At 44.3% G+C, this 25,213-nt stretch overlaps 1 protein-coding gene across 2 annotated transcripts in view; it reads left to right on the plus strand.

The window, feature by feature from the left end:
• The window catches only part of UGGT2 (UDP-glucose glycoprotein glucosyltransferase 2), a 119,142-nt gene extending 100,029 nt beyond the window's left edge, over window positions 1-19,113 (plus strand). For both annotated transcript variants that reach the window (XM_061630083.1, XM_061630084.1), the window contains exons 30-39: window positions 3,458-3,542; window positions 3,683-3,762; window positions 5,789-5,887; window positions 6,138-6,222; window positions 7,635-7,817; window positions 10,515-10,675; window positions 10,949-11,063; window positions 11,649-11,765; window positions 15,970-16,114; window positions 18,432-19,113. In XM_061630083.1, the coding sequence (XP_061486067.1) occupies window positions 3,458-3,542; window positions 3,683-3,762; window positions 5,789-5,887; window positions 6,138-6,222; window positions 7,635-7,817; window positions 10,515-10,675; window positions 10,949-11,063; window positions 11,649-11,765; window positions 15,970-16,114; window positions 18,432-18,454 (1,093 nt within the window). In that variant the 3' untranslated portion in view covers window positions 18,455-19,113. The remainder of the gene's footprint in view (window positions 1-3,457; window positions 3,543-3,682; window positions 3,763-5,788; window positions 5,888-6,137; window positions 6,223-7,634; window positions 7,818-10,514; window positions 10,676-10,948; window positions 11,064-11,648; window positions 11,766-15,969; window positions 16,115-18,431) is intronic.
• Window positions 19,114-25,213: the final 6,100 nt, after the last annotated feature.

The following is a 25,213-nucleotide window of genomic DNA, read 5'->3' on the forward strand; positions in this document are numbered from 1 at the left end:
GAACTCTTTCCCATGGGATCATCTTATCCTATTCCTGCAACAGCTGCAATGGCAACCAATTTGCTTCCAGGCATAATTCAGAATTTTGGTGATTTGCCTTTCAGGCCTTAAATATCTTGATCCAGGATACCTTAGGTATTGCTTACTTTCATATCATCCTGCCTGCTCCCTAAGATCAGAAGGAGAGGCTTTTCTCTTTGTCTTGCCTAGGATAGAAGTACAGTTGGATGGGACAAGAGAGAGTGCTTTCTCAGTGGCTGCACCTGGGTTATGGAACACCTTGCCCTATGAAGTGCGCTTGGCTTCCTCCCTTGCTGTGTTTGCTGGTTGCTGAAGACCTTATTCTGTCTTTTTAAAATTATTTTTTAACTGTGGCCCAGTCTCTTGATAGTTTTGTATTTTATGAAATTGTAATGTTTAAAAGTAGTTCGCTGTCCTGAGTGGTGCATTTGCACTAGAAGGGCAGGATATAATGCTCTAACAAATAAAATAAATACTCAGAAGTAAGCCCCATTGAGTTCAGTGGGTCTTACTCTCAAATCAGTGTATAAAGGATTGCAGCCTAAGAAAATAAGTAAAGAAGTAAACTAGGGTTTCTTTGTTTTGCTTGTCTCTAGCTTCTGAGCAGTTTGTACCTCTTAATCGTTAAAGATGGGTAGGTTTCCTGAAATACGTGTTGATATTGCATTAATCAAGATATGTGGGAGGTGATGTGTTTCATCTCTCAATTCAGCACCTGGCTTTTTAAAGAATGTTTAAAAATAAGTGAATCCTTTGAGGGTGGTGATCTATAAATGAAACAGCATTATCCCCCAAAAGTAATTCAAATGTAATGCGGCTTTTTAAAGCAATTTGCAGTGTTCTAAATGATTAAACATTTCAAATGTGGTAAGATTTTGGACAGAAGTACATTCTTGCTGTTCTAAGACCAAAACAGCTAGTCACTGCACCTCAAGTACAACCCATGTATAAAAGACCCAAGTGATGTGATCAAGAGATTCTAACACTGGGCACTGTACCACAACGTTGCTGTAAGAGTTTTAATGTTCCTGAATTCAAAGCTGTGCAAAGGAAGAAGCCTCAGTTTGGGGGGATTAATTTTTTTCTCAGTGGTTCTCCCAAATGTGGTCACATGGGATTCCAGATGATGACATGAGCATTTACCTAAGTCACTGATGTTTGGGGTGGGGGGTGAGCTTTTACATGGACATTTGATTACATAAAGAACAAAATCAAAATGGCTGCTTAAACGTAGGGGACCCCAGACACCTCGGTTATATGACCTTCTAGGACAGAGCTGGAGAACCTGCGGCCCCCCATATGTTGTTGGACTTCAACCCCCATCAGTGGTCGGGGATGATGAGAACTTTAGTCAAACAACATCTGGAGGGCCAGAAGTTCCTCATCCCTGTTCTAGGATCTTAGGTTGTTTGGATCTGGGACACTCCAGCTGGCTAACTAGGAACCTCACTTGGCCATTTGTACTTCCCTCTCATTATTGGCTGTGAGACAAGAAGCTGTTATAACTAGGATAGTGCTACAGAGGTTGTGGGGACGTTCAACTATTGGAGACCCCATACTATAGCAATTATGTAATACAATAATACAGTAAAAAAATGCAATTAATTATTTTTTAATATCAAGCATTCTTTTTCAGTGGTATGCATGAACCTATACCAAATCACATGCCATTTATCTAGGTTCTTAATTTCCTCCTATTGTCAGGAAGAGGAGGAGTGGCATTCAAGGAGGAAATGTTCCCGCATTCAAGGGGGAAAAGATCCTACAACTCAGACCTTTGCACGCACTAGGAAAACTTGAGTACCATGCTAAAACATACTTTAGTGTGTTGAGAATGAGCCACAGCTTGGGCATGTACACTCCCTCCCCTCCTCAGCATCGCTGCAAGGAGGAGTTCAGAAGTTTGTGCTTCTGTTTTGCTTAATTGCAGGATATCATGTTGTCTCAACCAAGAAACCGTGGTTAAGATTACTTATGGCTTGCTTGAAACAAGGCAACGTCAAACCAGAATTTATAAAGTTAAGGTCGACTTTGACCACAGGGACAGAAAGAGGTTAGGAGAGGGGGAAATGGAGTGGGGATGGGGAGCCGAGCAGATGGAGCAATGAAAGGAGAGAGGAAGGAAAGCCCTCAACAAGTGATCAGTTCAGGCTTCTGGAAAGAGCAACCTGTTTCTCTCTCCCCTGGCAGCCTGCTGAATAGAGGGGCAGGGGAGACAGAAGTGGTGACATAAAAATAGTGAGTAAATGGGTAGCCCTGCTCTCTCTTGGTGTTAGCCTTGCCTGCCACTGGCTGTGGCTCCTGGTAGATTACCCCTTGGGACTCTGACCCTCAATGTGGAAAAAGGTCCCCCACCCTTGCTCTAGGCTATGGTTTAGCTTTATGTCCAACCAGTCAATGCCTTTTCCACTCAGTAGGGAGAAATGCATGTCTGCTCCTTCCCCTGCAGAACAATAAATTGTGATAGGGAAACAGGGTAAATGGGCCCAAAATGGGACGGCTGCGTATTGAGGAGAAAAGAAACAAAATCTCATTTATTCATGTTTGGTCTGCACCTTGTCTTGCTGCCTAAAACAGAGTGATATTGGATAAAACCATCAATGAATTACAAGGACTGGAGAAATTGCTTTTATTGTAAGAAGTGTCTGGATGGTGCTCAGTGTGTTAAAGCTGGTTTTGACATCTCCTTTTGCGGTGTCTATTAGTGATATCCTACGCATGCTTGCCTTAGGAAGAGTCACTCTGAAGGCTTGCTGAGAAGGGCTCAGATATTTGCAAGAGATTACCAGATGGTTCTTGGTTTTTTGTCTAAGAATGCCAAAGGGTGTTCTACTGAGGCTGAATCAGTTAAGGTGTATTTTATGCAAGAATCCAGTCTTTTGCATGTAGAGATACTTCAGGGGAGAGATCAGCATTGGCAACAGAGTTTTCCAAGCAGCCACTTTAGCTGTTCAGCATGATAAGGATTATTCTTTAAATGAAGGCTCAATGGCATATTTTACATTTAGGTTAACTTTTAAAGATGCTGAGCCTGTGGCTTGTGGATTACTGATATCTCAAGTGTGGGGTTTCATGTCAGGTGGCCTTCAGTAGAAAGACTTTAGCTCTGGAAATCAGCTGTTGTGTTCAGTGGTACCATATTGACTCATCCTTTGTTGAACCAACTTGCTTGCTAAATTGCTTGCTAAAGTGACTTTCCCCCGTACCTCTCTAAATATATATTTTTGCTAGCAGCCTCTGCTGGAAGCATATAAATGTGGAAAGCTTCCTAAATTAGTAACTTAGTAGAAAAAAAACATGCTGTGAACAGGTGGTTTTCATTCTCATCTGAGCAAACTGTTCTACTTCTCTGTGTTGTAATTCAAAAAGAAGTGAATTTTTCTTTTATCTGAAGTTAACTTTTTTTTATCTGAAGTTACTTTTTTTTCCCTCCTAGGCATGAAGGGACTGACTCTTCTGAAGTTCTAGAAGAGGTTATTGTGGTATTAAATAGTTTCAGAAGCAAAATCATCAAAGTCCAAGTATGTATGCTAATAAATCCTTATGGAAACAATTGTATATTTTTTCTCTTCAATGAGGATAAAGTTCATCGTGGAATTTAGTACTGGTGCTTGCTGGGTGCTTTAGGTATGTTGACAACGCTATTTGCCCTAATGTGTAGATACAGAAAAAACCTGATGAAATTAATGAAGACCTCCTGAGTGATGGGGCAACTGAAGAAGAGGAAGATTTTATGACAAGGTAAACTAGTTTGTTTGCACTTGGCCAAACCCAACACATTGGATTTTCTTTTTCAATAACTGAACACCGATTACTTTGAAGAAGCTGGGCTCTCCTTAATGAAGATGATACACTGTTTTATGTACACTGCTGTAGTGATAAATTTTGAAGTGCAGGAACTCATCACGATGGTCCCCATAGTCATGCCCCCAAGGAAAGTCCAAAACAGACACCTGAGGTAATCATACGTATCCCAAAGAGCAGCAGTACATAGTAAGAACATCCTTTTTATTTGGATGAGCTGACTGTCATAGAATAATGTCTGGCAAAGGCTGATGTAGTAGTTAGCATCTTGGACTTATGGAGACATATTCCTGATCAGCCATGGAGTTCACTGAGTGACCTTGGGTCACTGCCTGAGCCTAGTCTACCTAACAAAGGGATTATGTGCTAACGTGTCCTCCACTCCAAGATTACTGCATTGGTAAATACCACTCCAGCTGATGACGTCATCACTGTTACCATGAAAAAAGTACCAAGCTGTGCTTCCCTGCATTCCACCTCCAGTACACCACTGTCTTATGTAGAAAGTTTATAAACTACTAAGGTTTTTTAAACTGATGTCATCATGAAATTGGGACATTACGTAAGAGCAGACAAACCAGAGCAAAAAAAGAGCAGTCTTTAAATGTAAAGATCTAAGAAGACAGTGTTGGGCTGGCTTGGGAGGACCAGCTCCAAATCCCCATTCAGCCATGAAGCTCACTAAGTGGTCTTGGGCCACTCACTATCTCTCAGTCTAGCCTACCTGATAGGGTTGGGGGGGGTGTAAAATGGGGGAGAACCATGTATGCTACCTTGTGTTCCTTGGAGAAAAGAATAATATAATAAATGCAATTTTAAAAGCCTGGACAAATCATAAAGGTCTTCACCTGAGGCCGAAAAGACATTCATAGAATCATAGAGTTGGAAGGGGCCTTGTAGGCCATCGAGTCCAACCCCCTGCTCACAGCAGGAAATCCACAGCTAGAGCATCTCCCGCAGATAGCTGTCCAGCCTCTGCTTGAAGACATCCAGCGAAGGGGATCCCACCACCTCCCTAGGCAGTCGGTTCCATTGCCGAACTGACCTTACTGTCAAGAAGTTCCTTCTAATGTCCAATCTGAATCTACGCTCCTGCAACTTAAAACCATTAGACCTAGTCCTACCCTCTGGGGCAGCAGAGAACAAATCTGTACCCTCCTCTATGTGACAGCCCTTCAGGTACTTAAAGAGTGCAATCATGTCGCCCCTCAGCCTTCTCTTCACCAGACTGAACATGCCAAGTTCCTTCAACCTTTCCTCATAAGACTTGTTCTCCATACCGGCTATCATCCTCGTCGCCCTCTTCTGAACCCACTCTAACTTGTCTATATCTTTCTTAAGATGAGGCGCCAAGAACTGAACACAGTATTCCAGATGAGGCCTGACCAATGCAGAATATAGTGGGACTATTACTTCCCTCGACCTGGAAACTATAGCTCTGTTTATGCATCCTAAAACCGCATTTGCCTTTTTTGCCGCAGCATCACACTGCTGGGTCATGTTCAACTTGCGATCCACTACAATTCCAAGGTCCTTCTCACACGCACTACTGCTAAGCCGGGTATTTCCCATCCTGTACCTGTGCATTTTGTTTTTGTGGCCTAAATGCAGAATCCTGCATTTGTTGATTTAGTCATGACCATTTGTCTTTATTGAATGTCATTTTATTAATTTCAGCCCAATTTTCTAGTCTATCCAGGTCCCTTTGGATTTTATTCCTGTCTTCCATTGTGTTAGCTATCCCTACCGGTTTCGTATCATCTGCAAACTTCATAAGGCTTCCCTCCACCCCATCATTAAATTCAGCACCAGCTGAACTAGGGGTAGTATTGGGATAACACAATTGAAAAGGCCATTTTGGGGCCAAGTAAACACTGTTTTGTGGTTTTGTCTGGGCACTAGTGCCCTCTTCTCTTTGTTTTGATAATGCTTTTTCATCAGTTGAATAATGCTCTTTTTGAAGTGTTACAGGAGGAACTCAAATAGCAGAAAAGGACAAGAAAATGGATGTGTTAAACATCTTTTCTGTTGCTTCTGGTCATTTGTATGAACGCTTTCTAAGGTAACTGAAGACTTTGTTTTGTTTTAGAATAGAACATGCTGCTCATCGGTATTCTAGTTTTGAAAGTCAAGAGAAGCATCTAACATGGAACTTATGAGTGTTGGGAGACCTGGTCTGTTTGAGCTTATATAAGCAATGCACATAGTTAAACAAGTTTGTTACTGGGCCGTTATTTCCACTTGTAAAGATTTTAAATATAAAGTTATGTTGTGCATATGCTAATCTATTTATCATTGGGATTTTTCTCCAGAATTATGATGCTCTCAGTTCTACGCCACACCAAGACACCAGTTAAATTTTGGTTTCTGAAAAATTATCTATCACCAACATTTAAAGTAAGTACAGTATCTCCCTCTTCAATCATAACCTTTTGCAAAACTTTAAAATAATAGCAGAGCTTGACTCTTTTTAGCTGAAAGGTATCAGTGTCCTTATTTAATTTCTGACACTATGAATTGAAACTTACAGTTAATATCATTACTTTTCAATTGTAAATGTAAGCTTTCTATTTATTTGTATTTATTTTATCTATTATTTGATTTATATCTTCCTCCCAGCAGGAGCCCATGAATTGATTTTAAAATTCTTTAATGTTCTTTATAATTTTTTATGCTTTTAATGCTACCAGGGCAATTTGTTTGTATCTTTTAACTCTTTCTTGGGTAAAATCCAGTTCTGATCAGTTTTATTTTGCAACAGATTTGGTAACTTAAAATCTTAGCTTTGCAGCTACTGGAAACTAGTTCTTCTGTGATTCTGAACTACAGAGTAGGAAAGGTTGAAGTAGGGCCAGTTCACATGTAACAACCTGATGTCCTAACCATAGTTAAGAGTTTGAGATTGAGCCATGGGATCACACATGTTCCCTTCAGGCCCAGTTAAATACGGTAAACACTAACCAGCTATAAGGGCTGGCTCAAGACATTTTGCTACTTGAGGTGAAGTGCAAGATGGTATCCCTGCCCCTCATTCCATATACTGAAGTCAACTGAATTGGCAGTTGAATCATTCTTCAATGCTGGTGACCGGGCAATGTCCTTAGTGGGGGCTGGGCAAGCTGCATGGCAGATCCTCTAATGCCTTCCCCCCACCCCCACCATCATCTTCCACCTGAGATAGCCACCTCACTCTGGATAGTAGTAGGCTTCAGCAATTCAGAGTATTCCCAGTTGAGAATAACATGATTGAAACTGGATATGGACAACAGGCTGTCCACAGGCCAGTTCCACCCCTCAGCGCAACTTTGACACTGCCGAATTATAATCAAAGTCTGGTTAAAAAAGAAAAAAAAAGCTGCTCAAGGAAAAGGAAGCGGTATAACTGGTGTGCATTTCATATACATTTTATTATACTGTTATCTTGTGCACCTTCTGGAAAGCTAAAATACCACAGCTAGGCTGCTTCTTGAAAGGATATTTCAGGAAACACATTAATTCTTCTCTCTTACACACACTCTTGCTCTCACTCACATTCCAACACATCTGAGGAGACATGCACAATCCTAGGCAAGCATGCACTGTTTAGGGGTTGGCAGCTTTATCACAGATGTTGACCGTCTGAGTGGAGGTTGGACTGTTCTCTAACTTACGTCTGGGGAATGGAGTGGCTGTCAAGAAGGAGGCCATTCTTGATTTAGACAAAATGGAAAATGTGAAGCTGAGAATGATATGGGGAATATGTGACCTTGATCAGATTTCTTGTATTGACAAAAATGTGTGCCTAGCTTGCTTTCTGTCTTACTTTGCAGAAGGTTATCCCTTATATGGCAAACAAATATGGATTCCAATATGAACTTGTGCAGTACAAATGGCCCCGCTGGCTTCATCAACAGACAGAAAAGCAAAGGATTATCTGGGGTTACAAAATTCTCTTCTTGGATGTTCTCTTCCCATTGGCTGTGGACAAAATAATATTTGTTGATGCTGATCAGGTAAAAAGTCCAGCTTTTAAAGAAGAGTGTGTATGTAGACAGTTCTTGTTTGCACTGGTTCAGCATGTCTCTGCTATGCCCAACTTTGTGCCTTGGGTCAGATCTGCAGTTTCAACTGGCAAAGCTATTCCTAGATTGTTCTGTTTTAGTCCATGAGTGATCAAGTTTTAATGCTTCCTTTGCTGCATTTACAAAACTAGCATGTGAAGGCTCAGAAGCCCAGTTTCTCCTGGGTGAGGTTTTGTGGAAGAGTGTTTGAACATGTAGCCCCCCACTTGCATACTGGAATGGCAAAGTTCAGGGTAAAATATTTCCCATGCGATTTTGCTGGTTGCTGGTCCTCAGTTCAGTATACTTGGCTATCAACTGATCGCTGTCAAGAATGCAGTACTCATGACACCATTTGTGGGGAATAGGTCTGTCTATAACTTTGACCCAAAGTGGTCCTTGACATTGCTGGGCTCATGTTATGCATTCCCTTTCATTTGGGAGCTGGGATGGAACTGCATTCCATAGTGGCCTTGATTCCTGTTTCCTGTGCCATAACCAGCCTTAGCTGTGTGCTCGATGTAGGGTGTAAGGTGGTTAAATTCTCAATAATGTTCTGATGAGATAAGCGAAGAAAGTTTTGTAGCAAGTATTGTTTTGCAGTTCTCACAATTTCTTTTACAAAGGTAGGGCCAATTGCTGATAAGTCTATTAATGTAATTAATGCTCCAGCTGGTATTGTGTAGTGCTGTTGTGTCTATGGACCATCCCATATCTGCGTCTCAGTGAAGGAAGAGCTAATTGTTACTAGTTGACATGCATCTTCTGACAATACCCTAATCTGTCCACTCTGAGTTGTTAATCAAAGATTGGGTAGCAAAGCACACTTAAGGCATCAGAATTCCTGTTTTCCCCTGCCTCTCCTAAGCTTGTCTCAAAGTGAGAACAGCTGGGTATTTGAGCTATTCCTCCCTTCCCAAGCCTGCCATTCAGCCGAAAGCTGCATGAGCCTCTCAGTTGAGTACTGGCCTAGAGTGGCTGTTCAAAATCTCAGTTGTTCCCTTCTATCTTTGAGTATGATGTTCAGCTGGACACTCTTTAGCTTAGCCTTTGTGAAACGGGGGGGGGGAGCCTAGTACCTGTCTTCACATCCCCTTAGGCTTTCTGAAAGGATCTTGCAGCTTGGGGTAAAACCTGTCTTCAGAAAACATTGTACAGGCGGGCCCCGCTTATACGGCAGGTTCCATTCCGGACCCCCGCCATAAAGCGGAACCCCATTGATTATAATGGGGCGCATTGCGTGAAAATGACGCGGAAATGACGCAAAATCGCAAAAATTGGCTTTAAAAAGGGGGATTAAAGCTGCCACATTAGCAGAACACCGGGAAGCGAAGCGCCAGGAAGCGGGGCCCTACTGTATCCTCCCTAGTTCTAGTGATGCAGATAGGAGCCTCTGGGATCTGGGGCTTTTATTTGATACGCTGGCCTAAGCACCAAACGGCATCAAGCTATTGCATGAAATATCTTTTCTCTCTTTCCTCTTAATGGACGCACAGAAGCGACTGCTCAAATAAAAAGTCATTGTATGGCACAGGATGAGCTAGCTAGATGCCACTATGCCCAAAGAAATCCCCACCCTTCTCTATCAGTGCACTATTCATATCATAGTAATGTAATGCACAGTGCAATGCACACAATTCTTAACTGTGGATGAGAAAGCTCAGTCTGCAGTCACTCTGAAAGCTAACTGGTATGAGCAATACTGCTTTTATCTTTATACATTAAAAACTGTTAACAAAGCTAATTAAGTAGCAGATATTATTATTGTTTACATTGCTATCCTGCTCCTCTTCCCAGCAGGAGCCCGGGGCGGCAAACAAAAACACTCTGAAACATCATAAAAACAGACATTAAAATATATTAAAACATCTTTACAAACATATTAAAGCAAAACTTCTTTTAAAAAATCTTTTTTTAAAAAAAAAAGCTTTAAAAACATTTTAAAAAGCAGCTCCAACACAGATGCAGACTGGGATGAGGTTTCTACTTAAAAGACTTGTTGAAAGAGAAAGTTCTTCAGTAGGAGCTGAAAAGATAACATAGATGGTGCCTGTCTAATATTTAAAAGGAGGGAATTCCAAAGGATAGGTGCACTTAAGATCTGCTTCCTATGTTGTGTGGAGCGTACCTTCTGATAAGATGGTATCTGCAGGAGGCCCTCACATGCCGAACGTTGTAATTGATGTAAGGAGTAAGACGATCTTTCAGGTATCCTGGTCCCAAAACCAGAACATTGAACTTAGCCCAGTAGCTAATGGGCAGTCATTAGATATACTAATGAATAAATATCACAAATTACCCAGCCTCAAAAACCACTCTTGGTTTTGTGGTATATGGTGTTAATCCACTGTTAAACAGGAGCTTCCATATGCAGTTCTTTCAGTTTATCAGTTGCAATTGCTTTGTATCTACTCTCCCCCCCTTTTTATGATGGTTTGTCTATCCAAATACTTTCCCCCCCTTCTCCCACAGGGGTCTCTTCAACTTTTCTTCTCTTTCCGACCCCTCCCGGCCCCAGCTATCACCAATTGACTTCTTCCTCACCTTGCTCTTTCCCAGCATCCAGCTTCCTTTCTTTTTGTCCTGCATTCCATGTCATATGGAGAGTAGGTGTTACAATACCCTCTCACTTTCTCTCCTACTGTTTAGATTGTAAGAAGTGACTTGAAAGAACTCAGGGATATAGATATGAAAGGAGCACCTTATGGTTATACTCCCTTCTGTGATAGTCGTACAGAAATGGATGGCTACCGCTTCTGGAAGTCAGGATACTGGGCTTCACATCTCGGAAAAAGGAAGTATCACATCAGGTAGGTAGAAATAAACAACTCAGTCTCTCCCTCCTCTGCCCATTCTTTTTATAGTATGTAGACATTCGTTACAATTGTTATGCCAAAGTTCTGTGTTGAGAATTTCACTAAATGGGATATCCTGAAGGATGTGCAGACAAAATGCAGAAACTCTATGGGTTCCTTTTTATGTGTTGAAACAAGTTAACAGGAACATTGTTTTGGCATCATGTTTACCCTTTTCTCAGAAAAATGTGACCTAATACATTGCTATAAAACTTGTCATTTTTATAGTGCTTTATATGTTGTGGATCTGAAGAGGTTCCGGAAGATCGCTGCAGGAGACAGGCTCAGGGGTCAATACCAAGCACTTAGTAAGGATCCAAACAGTTTATCCAACCTAGATCAGGTATGCTGCAACCAATGATGTATGTCACAAGGATAAGCAGTGTTTGGACATTTAATTATGTAAATGCTCTAGCATCTCTTGGTCCAATTCCAACTTAACAATTTTATTGGTAAATCCCCTCCCTGGAATAATCAGAGGGGCAGTGTAGTTAAGGTGTTGGAGTGGTGTTGGACTAAGACCTGCAAGACCAGGGTCCGAATCCCCACACACCCATGAAGCTCACTGGGTGACCTTGGGCCAGTCACTGCCTCTCAGCCTCAGAGGAAGGCAATGGTAAACCGCTTACCATGAAAACCCTATTCATAGGGTCGCCGTAAGCCAGAATCGACTTGAAGGCAGTCCATTTTTCAGTGGTGGGCCAGGGTTCCCAAAGCTCACCCTCACCATTCTGCTTTGACTTACCTCAGATTCTCATGGGGAAGACACCGTCTTCCTTGTTCTTGCTACAGTGATAATAACACAGTCAAGGAATTCTCCTTCCCTTAGCATGGCCTAGCTCTGCTTCATTCACAGGTAACATTTTAACATTTACAGTATACGGCTTATATTTGAGAAGCCCAGTAGTAATGTTGTGGTGTTTTTCAGGATCTTCCAAATAACATGATTCATCAGGTGTCCATCAAATCTCTTCCTCAAGAGTGGCTGTGGTGTGAAACTTGGTGCAGTGATGAATCCAAGAAAAAAGCTAAAACCATTGATCTGGTGAGTCACTTTATAGCACCCCACACACACATACGCACACACACATTGAGTGGTGTCATGAAGGCAGTCCTGCTATAAGCTGTTGGATAATGAGGCATTTTTTCATTGGCCACTTCAATCCTACTTATGATAAGGTCAGGAGTTGGTATTGAGTGCATATGCTCGCTCTATGCCCTTCCTCCACTCCCATTTGTCAGTAAACGGGAACAGCAGAACTTTGCATGTGTTTGAATGGGGACTTTCCCTTAATCTGTAAGATAAAACCCACTATCTCTTCAAAAGAATGTGGCATTTCCATGCATAATTTATTTCCACCCCATGATGTGAGGAGCACTTGTGCCCAATCTCAACTTTGGTAGGATCTCAGGGGTCAGTTAATAAATTAGTGGTAAGCGGCGGTAACGCAGCCAAAAGCTCTGCTCACGGCTGGAGTTCGATTCCAACAGAAGGAGGAAGTCAAATCTCCGGTAAAAGGGGTCGAGGTCCACTCAACCTCCCATTCATCCGTGGTCGGTAAAATGAGTACCCAGCATATGCTGGGGGGGGTAAAGAAAGGCCGGGGACGGAACTGGCAATCCCACCCCATATATACGGTCTGCCTAGTAAACATCGCAAGACGTCACCCTAAGAGTCGGAAACGACTCGCACTACAAGTGCGGGGGCACCTTTACCTTTTATTGAATCATTGTCAACTGTAACCTGGTCATGATGACTATTCCTGTCCTGTTTGTGGCTGCAAGCAGATGCTAATCACTGGGAAGTAGCTCTTGTGACGTTTCCCTCTTTATAACAGCAAGATAGCTCAGGAAGGGCAAAACACAGAGCAATGTCTTATTGGCTCTTCCAAGGGACTACGATACAGCTGTACATTTCCTTCAATATAAGCAATGCAGGGCAATCCGGTTTTACATCTCTTCATCAGAGCTCCGTTTTTATGAATTAATTGTCTGCTGTGAACTGTCTATCAGAGGCACATTGTTGTCCTTTCAGTGAAGTTAACAGAAGAGCTTGCTTGGGATGAGCCAGTTGAAAAAAGATGAATGGTGGGATTGAGAGCTCCTGGGGCTGGTAACAGATGGTTCCGTTTATAAAAAGAAGCTATCCAGATGTGTAGGCTGCCTAGTCGAGCAGTGATTGAAAAGCACGGCATGCTGTTCTCCAGTAATGTATTAATACGTGGACTTTTTGCCAACATCATTTGCATAATAGTGCCTGATGTGTCAGCACAGCTATGATCTCTAATTTTGCATGGAACCAAAATAGTGTGTGCTTTAGTACTTAATATAAGTCCCATGACTTACAGGGGAGGTGAGACAACACTGAGATTTGGGGAACTTAGGTTTGTTTCCCTACTATGCTGTCTCTGCCTCTGCCTCCATTTGTGACCTGCAAAAATATCATATTTATCAAATATTTTCTGTAGCTGATAGGAAGATTTACTTAAGAACATAAGAACATAAGAAGAGCCTGCTGGATCAGGCCAGTGGCCCATCTAGTCCAGCATCCTGTTCTCACAGTGGCCAACCAGGTGCCTGGGGGAAGCCCGCAAGCAGGACCCGAGTGCAAGAACACTCTCCCCTCCTGAGGCTTCCGGCAACTGGTTTTCAGAAGCATGCTGCCTCTGACTAGGGTGGCAGAGCACAGCCATCATGGCTAGTAGCCATTGATAGCCCTGTCCTCCATGAATTGGTCTAATCTTCTTTTAAAGCCATCCAAGCTGGTGGCCATTACTCCATCTTGTGGGAGCAAATTCCATAGTTTAACTATGCGCTGAGTAAAGAAGTACTTCCTTTTGTCTGTCCTGAATCTTCCAACATTCAGCTTCTTTGAATGTCCACGAGTTCTAGTATTATGAGAGAGGGAGAAGAACTTTTCTCTATCCACTTTCTCAATGCCATGCATAATTTTATACACTTCTATCATGTCTCCTCTGACCCGCCTTTTCTCTAAACTAAAAAGCCCCAAATGCTGCAACCTTTCCTCGTAAGGGAGTCGCTCCATCCCCTTGATCATTCTGGTTGCCCTCTTCTGAACCTTTTCCAACTCTAGAATATCCTTTTTGAGATGAGGCGACCAGAACTGTACACAGTATTCCAAATGCGGCCGCACCATAGATTTATACAACGGCATTATGATATCGGCTGTTTTATTTTCAATACCTTTCCTAATTATTGCTAGCATGGAATTTGCCTTTTTCACAGCTGCCGCACACTGGGTCGACATTTTCATCGTGCTGTCCACTACAACCCCGAGGTCTCTCTCCTGGTCGGTCACCGCCAGTTCAGACCCCATGAGCGTATATGTGAAATTCAGATTTTTTGCTCCAATATGCATAATTTTACACTTGTTTGTATTGAATTGCATTTGCCATTTTTCCGCCCATTCACTCAGTTTGGAGAGGTCTTTTTGGAGCTCTTCGCAATCCCTTTTTGTTTTAACAACCCTGAACAATTTAGTGTCGTCAGGAAACTTGGCCACTTCACTGCTCACTCCTAATTCTAGGTCATTAATGAACAAGTTGAAAAGTACAGGTCCCAATACCGATCCTTGAGGGACTCCACTTTCTACAGCCCTCCATTGGGAGAACAGTCCGTTTATTCCTACTCTCTGCTTCTTAACCAATTCCTTATCCACAAGAGGACCTCTCCTCTTATTCCATGACTGCTAAGCTTCCTCAGAAGCCTTTGGTGAGGTACCTTGTCAAACGCTTTTTGAAAGTCTAAGTACACTATGTCCACTGGATCACCTCTATCTATATGCTTGTTGACACTCTCAAAGAATTCTAATAGGTTACTGAGACAGGACTTTCCCTTGCAGAAGCCATGCTGGCTCTGCTTCAGCAAGGCTTGTTCTTCTATGTGCTTGGTTAATCTAGCTTTAATAATACTTTCTACCAGTTTTCCAGGGACAGAAGTTAAGCTAACTGGCCTGTAATTTCCGGGATCCCCTCTGGATCCCTTTTTGAAGATTGGTGTTACATTTGCCACTTTCCAGTCCTCAGGCATGGAGGAGGACCCGAGGGACAAGTTACATATTTTAGTTAGCAGATCAGCAATTTCACCTTTGAGTTCTTTGAGAACTCTCGGGTGGATGCCATCCGGGCCCGGTGATTTGTCAGTTTTTATATTGTCCATTAAGCTTAGAACTTCCTCTCATTACCACTATTTGTCTTAGTTCCTCAGAATCCCTTCCTGCAAATGTTAGTTCAGGTTCAGGGATCTGCCCTATATCTTCCACTGTGAAGACAGATGCAAAGAATTCATTTAGCTTCTCTGCAATCTCCTTATCATTCTTTAGTACACCTTTGACTCCCTTCTCATCCAAGGGTCCAATTGTCTCCCTAGATGGTCTCCTGCTTTGAATGTATTTGTAGAATTTTTTGTTGTTGGTTTTTATGTTCTTAGCAATGTGCTCCTCAAATTCTTTTTTAGCATCCCTTATTGTCTTCTTGCATTTCTTTTGCCAGAGTTTGTGTTCTTTTTTATTTTCTTCATTCGGACAAGACTTCCATTTTCTGAAGGAAGACTTTTTGCCTCTAAGGGCTTCCTTGACTTTGCTTGTTAACCATGTTGGCATCTTCTTGGCCCTGGCGGTACCTTTTCTGATCTGCGGTATGCACTCCAGTTGAGCTTCTAATATAGTGTTTTTAAAGAACTTCCAAGCATTTTTGAGTGATGTGACCCTCTGGACTTTGTTTTTCAAGTTTCTTTTTACCAATCCCCTCATTTTTGTGAAGTTTCCTCTTTTGAAGTCAAATGTGACCGTGTTGGATTTTCTTGGCAATTGGCCAGTTACATGTATGTTTAATTGAATAGCACTGTGGTCACTGTTCCCAATCGGTTCAACAACACTTACATCTCGCACCAGGTCCCGGTCCCCACTGAGGATTAAGTCCAGGGTTGCCGTCCCTCTGGTCGGTTCCATGACCAACTGATCTAGGGAATAGTCATTTAGAATATCTAGAAACTTTGCTTCTTTGTCATGACTGGAACACATATGCAGCCAGTCTATGTCCGGGTAGTTGAAGTCACCCATTACTACCACATTTCCTAGTTTGGATGCTTCCTCAATTTCATATCTCATCTCAAGGTCTCCCTGAGCATTTTGATCAGGGGGACGATAGATCGTTCCCAGTATTAAGTCCCTCCTACTTGTATGCTCTTTTAATTAATGTTAAACATTTTAATATATATATATATTTCAGTGTAACAATCCAAAAACCAAAGAACCCAAACTAGAAGCTGCTGTCAGGATAGTTCCTGAATGGACAGAGTATGACTCCGAAATACAGAAGCTTATAGCTCAAATCAGAACAGAGAAGATAAAGATGGTTCAGTCCCATCATAAAGGTGAGAAACTTATCTCTCTTTGGGGGAGATAAGCAATTAAAGGTTGGAACTTGTTTATCAGGCTTGGTGAATTTACTTTACAAAAGCAATGCTGGGGTCCTCAAGAAAGGCACCCTTTCATGCATGTAGGGAGCGTCTACAAGTTCAGAAGGCTCACCACTTTAGAAGATTGCCTTCCAACTTGTGGAGGACAACTGGAACAGCAACAGGTAGGGGTGTGTATTGTGTGTGAAGTTTGTACACTCATCCGCACTGCCACCTCCCCAATGTCTTTACTTACACAAATACAGAAAGCCTGAAGATTGCTTCAATTTTCCTTGAATATTCGAAAATGGTCCTAGGTATCTGATATTAGAATTTGAGCAGTTTGCTCTTTTCCTTCTCTGGAATGAATATTACTCTCTAATAAATCCAGAGATTATTCAAGCCCATGTGTAATGACATATGCTGTGGCCCTTATACAGAAGCCAGACTAGATGTGTTGCATTATATTTATTCTACTTAGGGCTGATTCATACATAACAGATCCAAGTTCATCACTTTCAGAATCAAGGGTGGGTGTGGAGTACCCAGATATGGGGAATAGAGATGTATTTCTGGAAATTTTGAAGCCATAGGAAAGAAGTGTGTGGGGTTTGGGGGCGGGGGGTAGAAATGTTGGGGGAAATGGGAAAATATGCAATACTTAATTTTTTAGCATCTTTTAAAGATTGAACATCATTTTGTTACTTTCGGAATATAAAATGCATCATGCAAAACTTGGTTTGTCATCAAATTGTGCTTGGTATATTAAAAGTACAGTTTATTCAGTTAATTACAAATTTACTTTTTTTTAAAAAAAATAAAAATTATAGAGCTACAAATTGCTGAACTGTGAGGTTCATTGTACCAGTTCATGGGGAGTAGGCAAAAAACAATAAAAACAGGAGACACCATTAATGTCACAGTAAAAAAAGATTCTGAAATTATATCTCCTTTAGTTCTCCACGGTGTCAACCAGACATGAAGCATTCATTTCCATAAAAAGAGGAGAGAAAGCTTAAGGCCCACTGAATGCTACATGAAATTTAATTAGCCTCATTTTCAGAGCTATCAGTTTCTGCTGCTTCTGATTTTTCATATTTGTTATCATATTTATCGTGGACTTCTAAAAAGTGAAAGCTTGCCTAGATTGAAACAACCTTCTATAGCCTTTCACGTCATTGTCTCCATTTCTTTTCAATTTTTTGAAAACAAAACAAGCTTTGGAAAAAAAACTAGGGGGAAAAATTGATTTTTTCCAGGCCTTCTCATCTCTACTGGAGTGATAGTCAGTGCTGGTTCTACTCAGAATAGACCCATTAAAGTTAATAGACATGATTAACTTAGGTTCATTAAGGAGTCTATGTAGAATTTAGCTGAAGAGTTGTAGTCCAGTAACATCTATCATCCTTTACTATTGGACATGCTGGCTGGGACTGATGGGTGTTGGAATCCACCAGCATTTGGAGGGTGATAACTTAATCCAGAGCTGGGGAACCTTTCATGAATAAAATACCACTGGTGGAACGTCGGTATTGCCTTGCATCACTACAAGGATGGTGCTTGACAGTGGAATCAGTTCATACATTTTATTGTGACAAACGACGTTGACATCTTACTGTGCCACAGAGGCTAAGAGACCTGAGCTGTGAACCAGGATGTTCCAGGCTCAAATAAATTTTGCCTTTGCCATGTACAGTCTGAGGTAGCCTTGGGACAAGCCGCTCCCTGAGTCCCACTACCCAGCATCTTTAATATGGGTTGTTGAAAGGTTTACTTAGGCAATGGTTGTGAAGTACTTATAACACTCTAAAGCTCTATATGAAGTATCATGGTGATACAGGTGAATGTGTGAACCAGCCCTAAGTACATGTCAGAGAAATGCCAAGTTGACTAGACAGTTGACTAGAAAAATAGTATTTTCCTAAAAGCTTACTATCCAGCATTTGAGACCATATGGAGAGGTGGTCAATAGGCATTACGCCTTACTCAGGAATCTGGGGAAGTAGGAGGGACAATAATAGTGGACTTATTGTATGGCCTCCTGTTCATGTGGTTCCAGTAGTAAAACAGCAAGCAGGTTCGTGGCCTCCTATTTCCTTTATAAAGGAACCAGCTTGCAATATTACCGCCAGCTTGGACAGCAGATTAAGGCTAAGTAAATGAATAGCAATTCTGTGATGAGATGACAGTAAGAAAATATTTAAAGAGAATATCAGCTTTGCTCAGTTTTTGTTTGATCTTGCAATTATATGCATTCAAAATGAATGATAAAATTTATGCTCTTCAATTACAGATTCCAAACATGATGAACTTTAGCACTATTTGGAAATGGTCCTGATTGCACAACTACTGACTATATACCAGGCATAAATGGTAGATTTCATGGATGTAAATACTAGAGGTGCTCTATATTTTTGAAAAAAACTTCCTTTGACACTTATTGTACTTGGAATAGGAAGAACAGAGTGGAAAGGAAGCATAGTAAAGTGTTGAGTGTAGAGTTTGTCATTCAATCTGACGGGGCTTCCCACATCTGTTGCTTCCAAAGGCAATTCAAATTCTGGTGCTACATTCCCTAAGTGCACACTGCTCTTATATCATGTAACACAACGATTGTATTCAAAATCTCATGTAGTAATTTAAAGTGTTGGGCTGTAGTAAACAAACTGAACACCCCATCCGATACTTCTTTTTTAAAAAACTCTTTCATCTTTCCACAGAAGCATCCAAGAAGGCTAACTTGAAACAATACTTGGAGTTTGCATTGCTTTTTTTGTATGACATGTCTGTCTGCATGTGATTTTGTCAAGGGTAATGTCACTTTGACACAAACAAAGCTCTTTCCTTTACTTCCTGTCTCTCTGGTACAAAAGGTTCTCTCAGGCTGGAACTAGATGTTACAACTGTCATTACCAACTGGCAGAATATAAATTTAACACATAAAATGAAACTTAAATAAAATAAATTTTAAGATATTCCCCTTTCTGTAATAGAAATTATCTCTTTCTGATGTGACATTGTGTATTTCCTTGACTTTGTGTCATTGGCTGCCACTGGCAAGAGCAATACATTTTACTACATGCTACAGGGGGAAGTGGAGCAATGCTAGGGAGAGGGAGGAGTTGCTGAGTAGCCTTATCCCACAAGGACTGGGCTTCTTCTGTTACCATGTGGATGTAAGTTATACTGTGGCATCTTGCTTAAATATTTAGTAGCACTCTTGGGGGGCTATTCAATTAATATTTGCACTAGTGCTAGAATGGCTGGGTTCCCCTGTGCGTGTCCCACACCATTCCCAAATCTGTTCTGAAGGGTTGGGGGAACTCCCAGAACCGATTAGGGGGCATCTGGGGGGAGGAGTGGGGGGAAATAGTTTTTCCACAGGTAGCCTGCCATCAGATTGGGTACTACTGCCATCTAGCGTCCGAAGGCAAGAATGCACTAGAGTTAAAACCTGGGCCTCGGGCCCCTCCCACTCCAGTCTTCATTCTTGCCTTCGTCCGAGGCAGGTTAAACTGTTGGACAGAGCGATAGATAAGTCTTTATTCCTTCTTCCATTTCACCTTTTTTCACCTGTTTGTTTCCCTCCCCACGTTGGTGTTCGGAGGGTGTGCAATTTTTTCTTATTTTTTCCTAGTATATTGTTCCTTATCTCTCCTTGGCGTTATTTTTCCCCTTTTTGTTTTCCCGTTTGGGATTGTTTGGGGGTGCGTCGCTGAGGCTACTTAAGCGACGGCGGCGGCTTTTTTGTCGGGTGGGGGTCCCGCGGCTGCGGATCCCCCCCCCGCTCAGTTTCGGCTGCCTTTTCAACCCTCCTGGGGCCTTATTTCGCTGAGGCTGCGGCTCCCTCACGGGCTCTCCACCCGTTCCGACGCCCCAGGACAGCGTTTTTTGGCCTACGGCTGCTCTTTCAGCCCTCCTGGGGTCTTATTTAGGCAACCCTGATATCGCGGCCGCCATTTTGTTTTTTGCACTTTTAAAGTTTTTTCCTTTCTGAGGCTTCTTGAGGCCTTATAAGGCAGCCTCTTGTCCCGGCTGCCTTCTCAGCCCTGTTGGGGCTTTATTTAGGCTCGGCTGCTTTTTCAGCCCTCCTGGGGTCTTATTTAGGCAACCCTGATATCGCGGCCGCCATTTTGTTTTTTGCACTTTTAAAGTTTTTTCCTTTCTGAGGCTTCTTGAGGCCCTATAAGGCAGCCTCTTGTCCCGGCTGGCTTCTCAGCCTGTTGGGGCTTTATTTAGGCTCGGCTGCTTTTTCAGCCCTCCTGGGGTCTTATTTAGGCAACCCTGATATCGCGGCCGCCATTTTGTTTTTTGCACTTTTAAAGTTTTTTCCTTTCTGAGGCTTCTTGAGGCCCTATAAGGCAGCCTCTTGTCCCGGCTGCCTTCTCAGCCTGTTGGGGCTTTATTTAGGCTCGGCTGCTTTTTCAGCCCTCCTGGGGTCTTATTTAGGCAACCCTGATATCGCGGCCGCCATTTTGTTTTTTGCACTTTTAAAGTTTTTTCCTTTCTGAGGCTTCTTGAGGCCCTATAAGGCAGCCTCTTGTCCCGGCTGGCTTCTCAGCCTGTTGGGGCTTTATTTAGGCTCGGCTGCTTTTTTCAGCCCTCCTGGGGTCTTATTTAGGCAACCCCGATATCGTGGCCGCCATTTTGTTCTTGCGGCCGCCATTTTGTTTTTTGCATTTTTGAAGTTTTTTCCTTTCTGAGGCTTCTTGAGGCCCTATAAGGCAGCGTTTTGTCCTGGCTGCTCTCTCAGCCCTGTTGGGCCTTAATTTAGGCTCCCCTATTCTAAAGTATTTCTGCATGTGAGATCTGTGTCTTTAGAACGACCTATAGTCAAGAGATACCACACCTTCCCCATTGTGTGTGTGTATCCCCTTATGTGCACCACTATTTGAGGCTTAGTTTTCATCAGTGCACTTTGGCGGTACCGCACCTTCCCCATTGTGTGCGTGTATCTAGCCCTGACCACGCTGCGCTTTTTAAAGAAAAGCATCCTTTTTTCCTGGCAGTGTAATTAGCGGTCTCGCACCTTCCCCATTGTGTGTGTGTACTTAGCTAGTGGCCAATAATACACCTCGACTTCTCACTTACTTTTTGGAGTCCTGATTGTTAAATGGGGCGCTTAAATATTGGTGGGCATACATCCACGATCTCAGCACCTTCCCCATTGTGTGCGTGATCCAGACTTTGATCTCAGCACCTTCCCCATTGTGTGCGTGATCCAGACTTTGACATGGCAGATCAGAACGCAGAGGTGCCACAAGCTTCTAAAGCAGGTCGTCAGGGCATCGCTTCATCTCTACGCAAGCCACCTAAACACAAGCCTGCTAAAGCCTTAGCCAAGACTAAACACCTGTCTGGCCACGGGCCGCCCAAGAGGGCACGCTACGTTGCACCCCTGCTCCCGGAGAAGCCTCTGCACGCAGCGGTGCCTGCGCTCTTTCAGTCTCCTTCTGAGTCCTCAGAGGATGAGTTTGAAGGTTTCCCCAGCCAAACCCCTCGCCAATCTGACCTGACTCCATCTGTGCAGCCTCATGCGCCTCCACAGGAACATACTCTACCCGCACCTCCACCTGCAGGGATACAGCTGACTCCAGATTTTCTGCTACAGTTACGAGAGTTGTTTGGGTGCCTATATCAACCTCAGCCTCCACCTCATGTATCCTCTCAGCCTGAAGTTTCGCGGCAGTCTACCTCTGCAAGACTACCGAGCTGCCATGATGATGCCCCGCTACCCTCACCTAACCCATTTGATGTGGTCAGGGGCAGAGTGGGCGTGGAATCCTCACAGATGGAGGACTACTTAAACCTTTTCCAGGCTGACCCTGATGAATGGAGTGGAGAATCTGACCCAGATGAGGACTACTCTTACCACCTTTTCAACCCGGCAGACATCATTCCTCTGTCTCGCAGAGTAATGGACACCCTCGGCATTCAACCAGAACAAACACCACCGGTTGCCCCTCCGGTGAAGGGTGCCAGAGTCCTCAAGTCGCCTAGATCAGTGGATCATTTTATCCCTGTGCCAGATCCCATTAACAAGCTGGCCAGAGAAGAATGGGCCCGCCCTCTACGTCCGCGCCGTTCCTCCACTTTGGCCAACAAGCTGTATACCCTGGCCCCGGACTTCATGTCATTCCTGAACGTCCCGGGGGTGGACCAACCCATTTCCAGTCTCGTGTCTCGGTCTCTCCTCCCGAAAGAAGGAGACTCCCAGTTCAAGGATCCCTCGGAGAGGCGGCTCGGTTTTGTCCTCCGAAAGATCCACGAGGCATCCGCCCATTCCATCCGGGCCTCTGCTGCCGCCTCCATCTTCTCACGGGCCTCCATGATGTGGCTAGATGACCTTCTGGACGACCCTAACCCGGATCCCGCCAAGCTACGGAAGGGTCTACTCAAGGTACACAAGACTGCTGCATTTGTGGCTGATGCCACATTAGACGCAACCCACCAAGGTGCACGGGCTCTGGCGGCTGGCATTGTTGCTCATCGAACCCTATGGCTTCAACATTGGGACGCTGACTCTACCGCCAGAACTAACTTGTCCATGGCCCCATACTCGGGCGCTATGCTCTTTGGCGACGACGCACTTAAAGCTGTCCTGGTCGATCCCAAGGACAATCGTAAGCCTGCCTTAGCCACAGTCAGAAGAGACGACCGCAGACCATTTCGGCGGTTTACTCCTTACCACTCCTTCCAGCCCTTTCGGAGAGGACGACCTGGTGGACGATAACCAGGCCTACAGATTTCCATCCCTCCAGGGCACCCTGGCCCAGACAATGTTTCCAGCCCAGAGCCCAATACCAAGGCAGGCAAGCCGCTTCAGCCTCTTATGGCAGAGGAGCCCGTCAGCGCAGGCAGTTCTGACACTTTTCCCATTGGAGGCAGACTCTCCTTCTTCTCCAGCTCCTGGCTCACTCTGACACAAATCTCTTGGGTCAGGGCAATCTTCACCCAGGGGTACAACATAGAGTTTTGGAGGGAACCCCCGGACAGATTTTGCCTCTCCCCCGTCTCCAAGTCACGCAGGGCGGCTATGCAGGATGCCCTACGCCATCTTCTAAACATAGCCGCTATAGACAGTACCTCCATCCGAAAGGCTGCAAGGCATGTACTCCGTCCTCTTCACGGTCCCCAAGCGAGATTCCTCATGGAGGGCGGTCCTAGACCTCAAGTTTCTCGACCGCTTTGTCAAGTACCGCCGCTTCAAGATGGAGTCTCTGGCGTCTATTGTGGAAGCTCTACAAGAAGGGGATTTCCTAGCGTCCATCGACCTGAAGGACGCGTATTTACACATTCCAATTTGCTCGGATCACAGAAGATTCCTGAGATTCGCACTAGGCCACCACCATTTCCAATACCGTGCCATGCCATTTGGCCTCTCCTCGGCTCCTCGAGTATTCACCAAGGTGATGGCCACCATGGTGGAATCTCTTCGCCTACAGGGGGTTCACATTTACGCCTATCTCGACGATCTCCTCCTTCGAGCATGCTCCCGGGACCTGGCCAACAGACAACTCCAGTTCACCCTAGACGCCCTAGACGCTCACGGCTGGCTGATCAATGCCGAAAAGAGTCACCTGCAGCCAACCCAACGCCTCCAGCACCTGGGGGCTATACTGGACACCTCTTTAGCCATGTTTTTCCTGTCCCCAGATCGTATTGCCTCCATCACAACCATGGCAACATAACTGATACATCGCTCAAGGGCAGATGACATGCTCCTGGCGCAGTTCCTAGGGTCAATGATTTCCACAATTCACATCGTCCCGTGGGCTCGACATCATTCAAGACCTCTACAATGGGCCCTCCTACCTCTTCAGGCGGACATCACCAAGTCCAACCATCGTGTGATTCCGCTGGACCCATCGTTGAAGGAATCACTCCGCTGGTGGGTAGCGACAACCCACCTCAGCAAGGGGATGCCTTTTCGGGACCCAGCCAGAGTCCTAATCACCACAGACGCCAGTCTGTCCGGCTGGGGAGCCCATTGCAACTCCACCTTCGTTCAGGGCGTGTGGTCCACTCAGGACCTAAATCACAACATAAACTGCCTGGAGCTCAGAGCTGCTCATCTGGCCCTTCGACGCTTCCAGCCTCTGTTCTCTCTACAACACGCCCTCATCCGTACGGACAACGTTTGCGTGAAATCTCATATAACAGACAGGGGGGTACCAGGTCCAGGGTTCTACAGGAAGAGGCGACCCGAATCATCGACTGGGCGGAGAACCATCTATTGTCGTTACGAGCAAACATCTCAGTGGGGCTCTAAACGTGACCGCCGATTGGCTCAGCAGGCAACAGGTCAACCCGGGGGAATGGAAGCTTCATCCGGCAGTGTTCCACCTCCTCCAGCTCCGGTTTGGCCCCCCTCGGTGGACCTCTTCGCTTCCAGCCACAACTGCCAGCTGCCTCGTTACTTCTCGAGGTACCTAGAGCCGAGGGGGGAAGCAGTGGATGCGCTGACGACACCATGGCCAGACGGGCTTCTGTATGCCTTCCCCCTGATATCCCTCCTGGGCAGGACGTTGACGAAACTCCGACAAAAAGGGACTCGGATTCTTCTAATAGCACCATACTGGCCTCGCAGACCTTGGTTCTCGGACCTTCTCTCGATGTCAGTTGTGGACCCCTGGACCCTCCCGTTCAGGCCGGACCTTCTCACCCAGGGACCAGTTAGGCATCCAGACCCGACCTGGCTGAGCCTGACGGCCTGGCTTTTGAACGGACGCAGTTGAATACTGCTGGACTTTGTCAGGGGGTGATAGACACTATCTTAGCATCAAGACGACCGTCAACTACTCGCATTTACCAGAGTACTTGGCGTGCCTTCTCCAACTGGTGCACTTCCAAGGGTTTTTCAGCACCTCACGCCACTGTACAGCATGTTCTACAGTTCCTATACAGAGGTTTGACATTGGGACTCCGACCAAACACTCTGCGTCGCCTTGCCTCCACCATCTCCTCGATCTTATCCGTTTCCTCATCGGCCGCCCCCCTGGGAGCTCACCCGCTCGTCAAACGTTTTTTAAGAGGGGCTGCCCGCCTTTCTCTGCCTGTACGCCACCATTTTCC

This window comes from Rhineura floridana, chromosome 5 (assembly GCF_030035675.1).
Source record: "Rhineura floridana isolate rRhiFlo1 chromosome 5, rRhiFlo1.hap2, whole genome shotgun sequence".
NCBI lineage: Eukaryota > Metazoa > Chordata > Lepidosauria > Squamata > Rhineuridae > Rhineura > Rhineura floridana.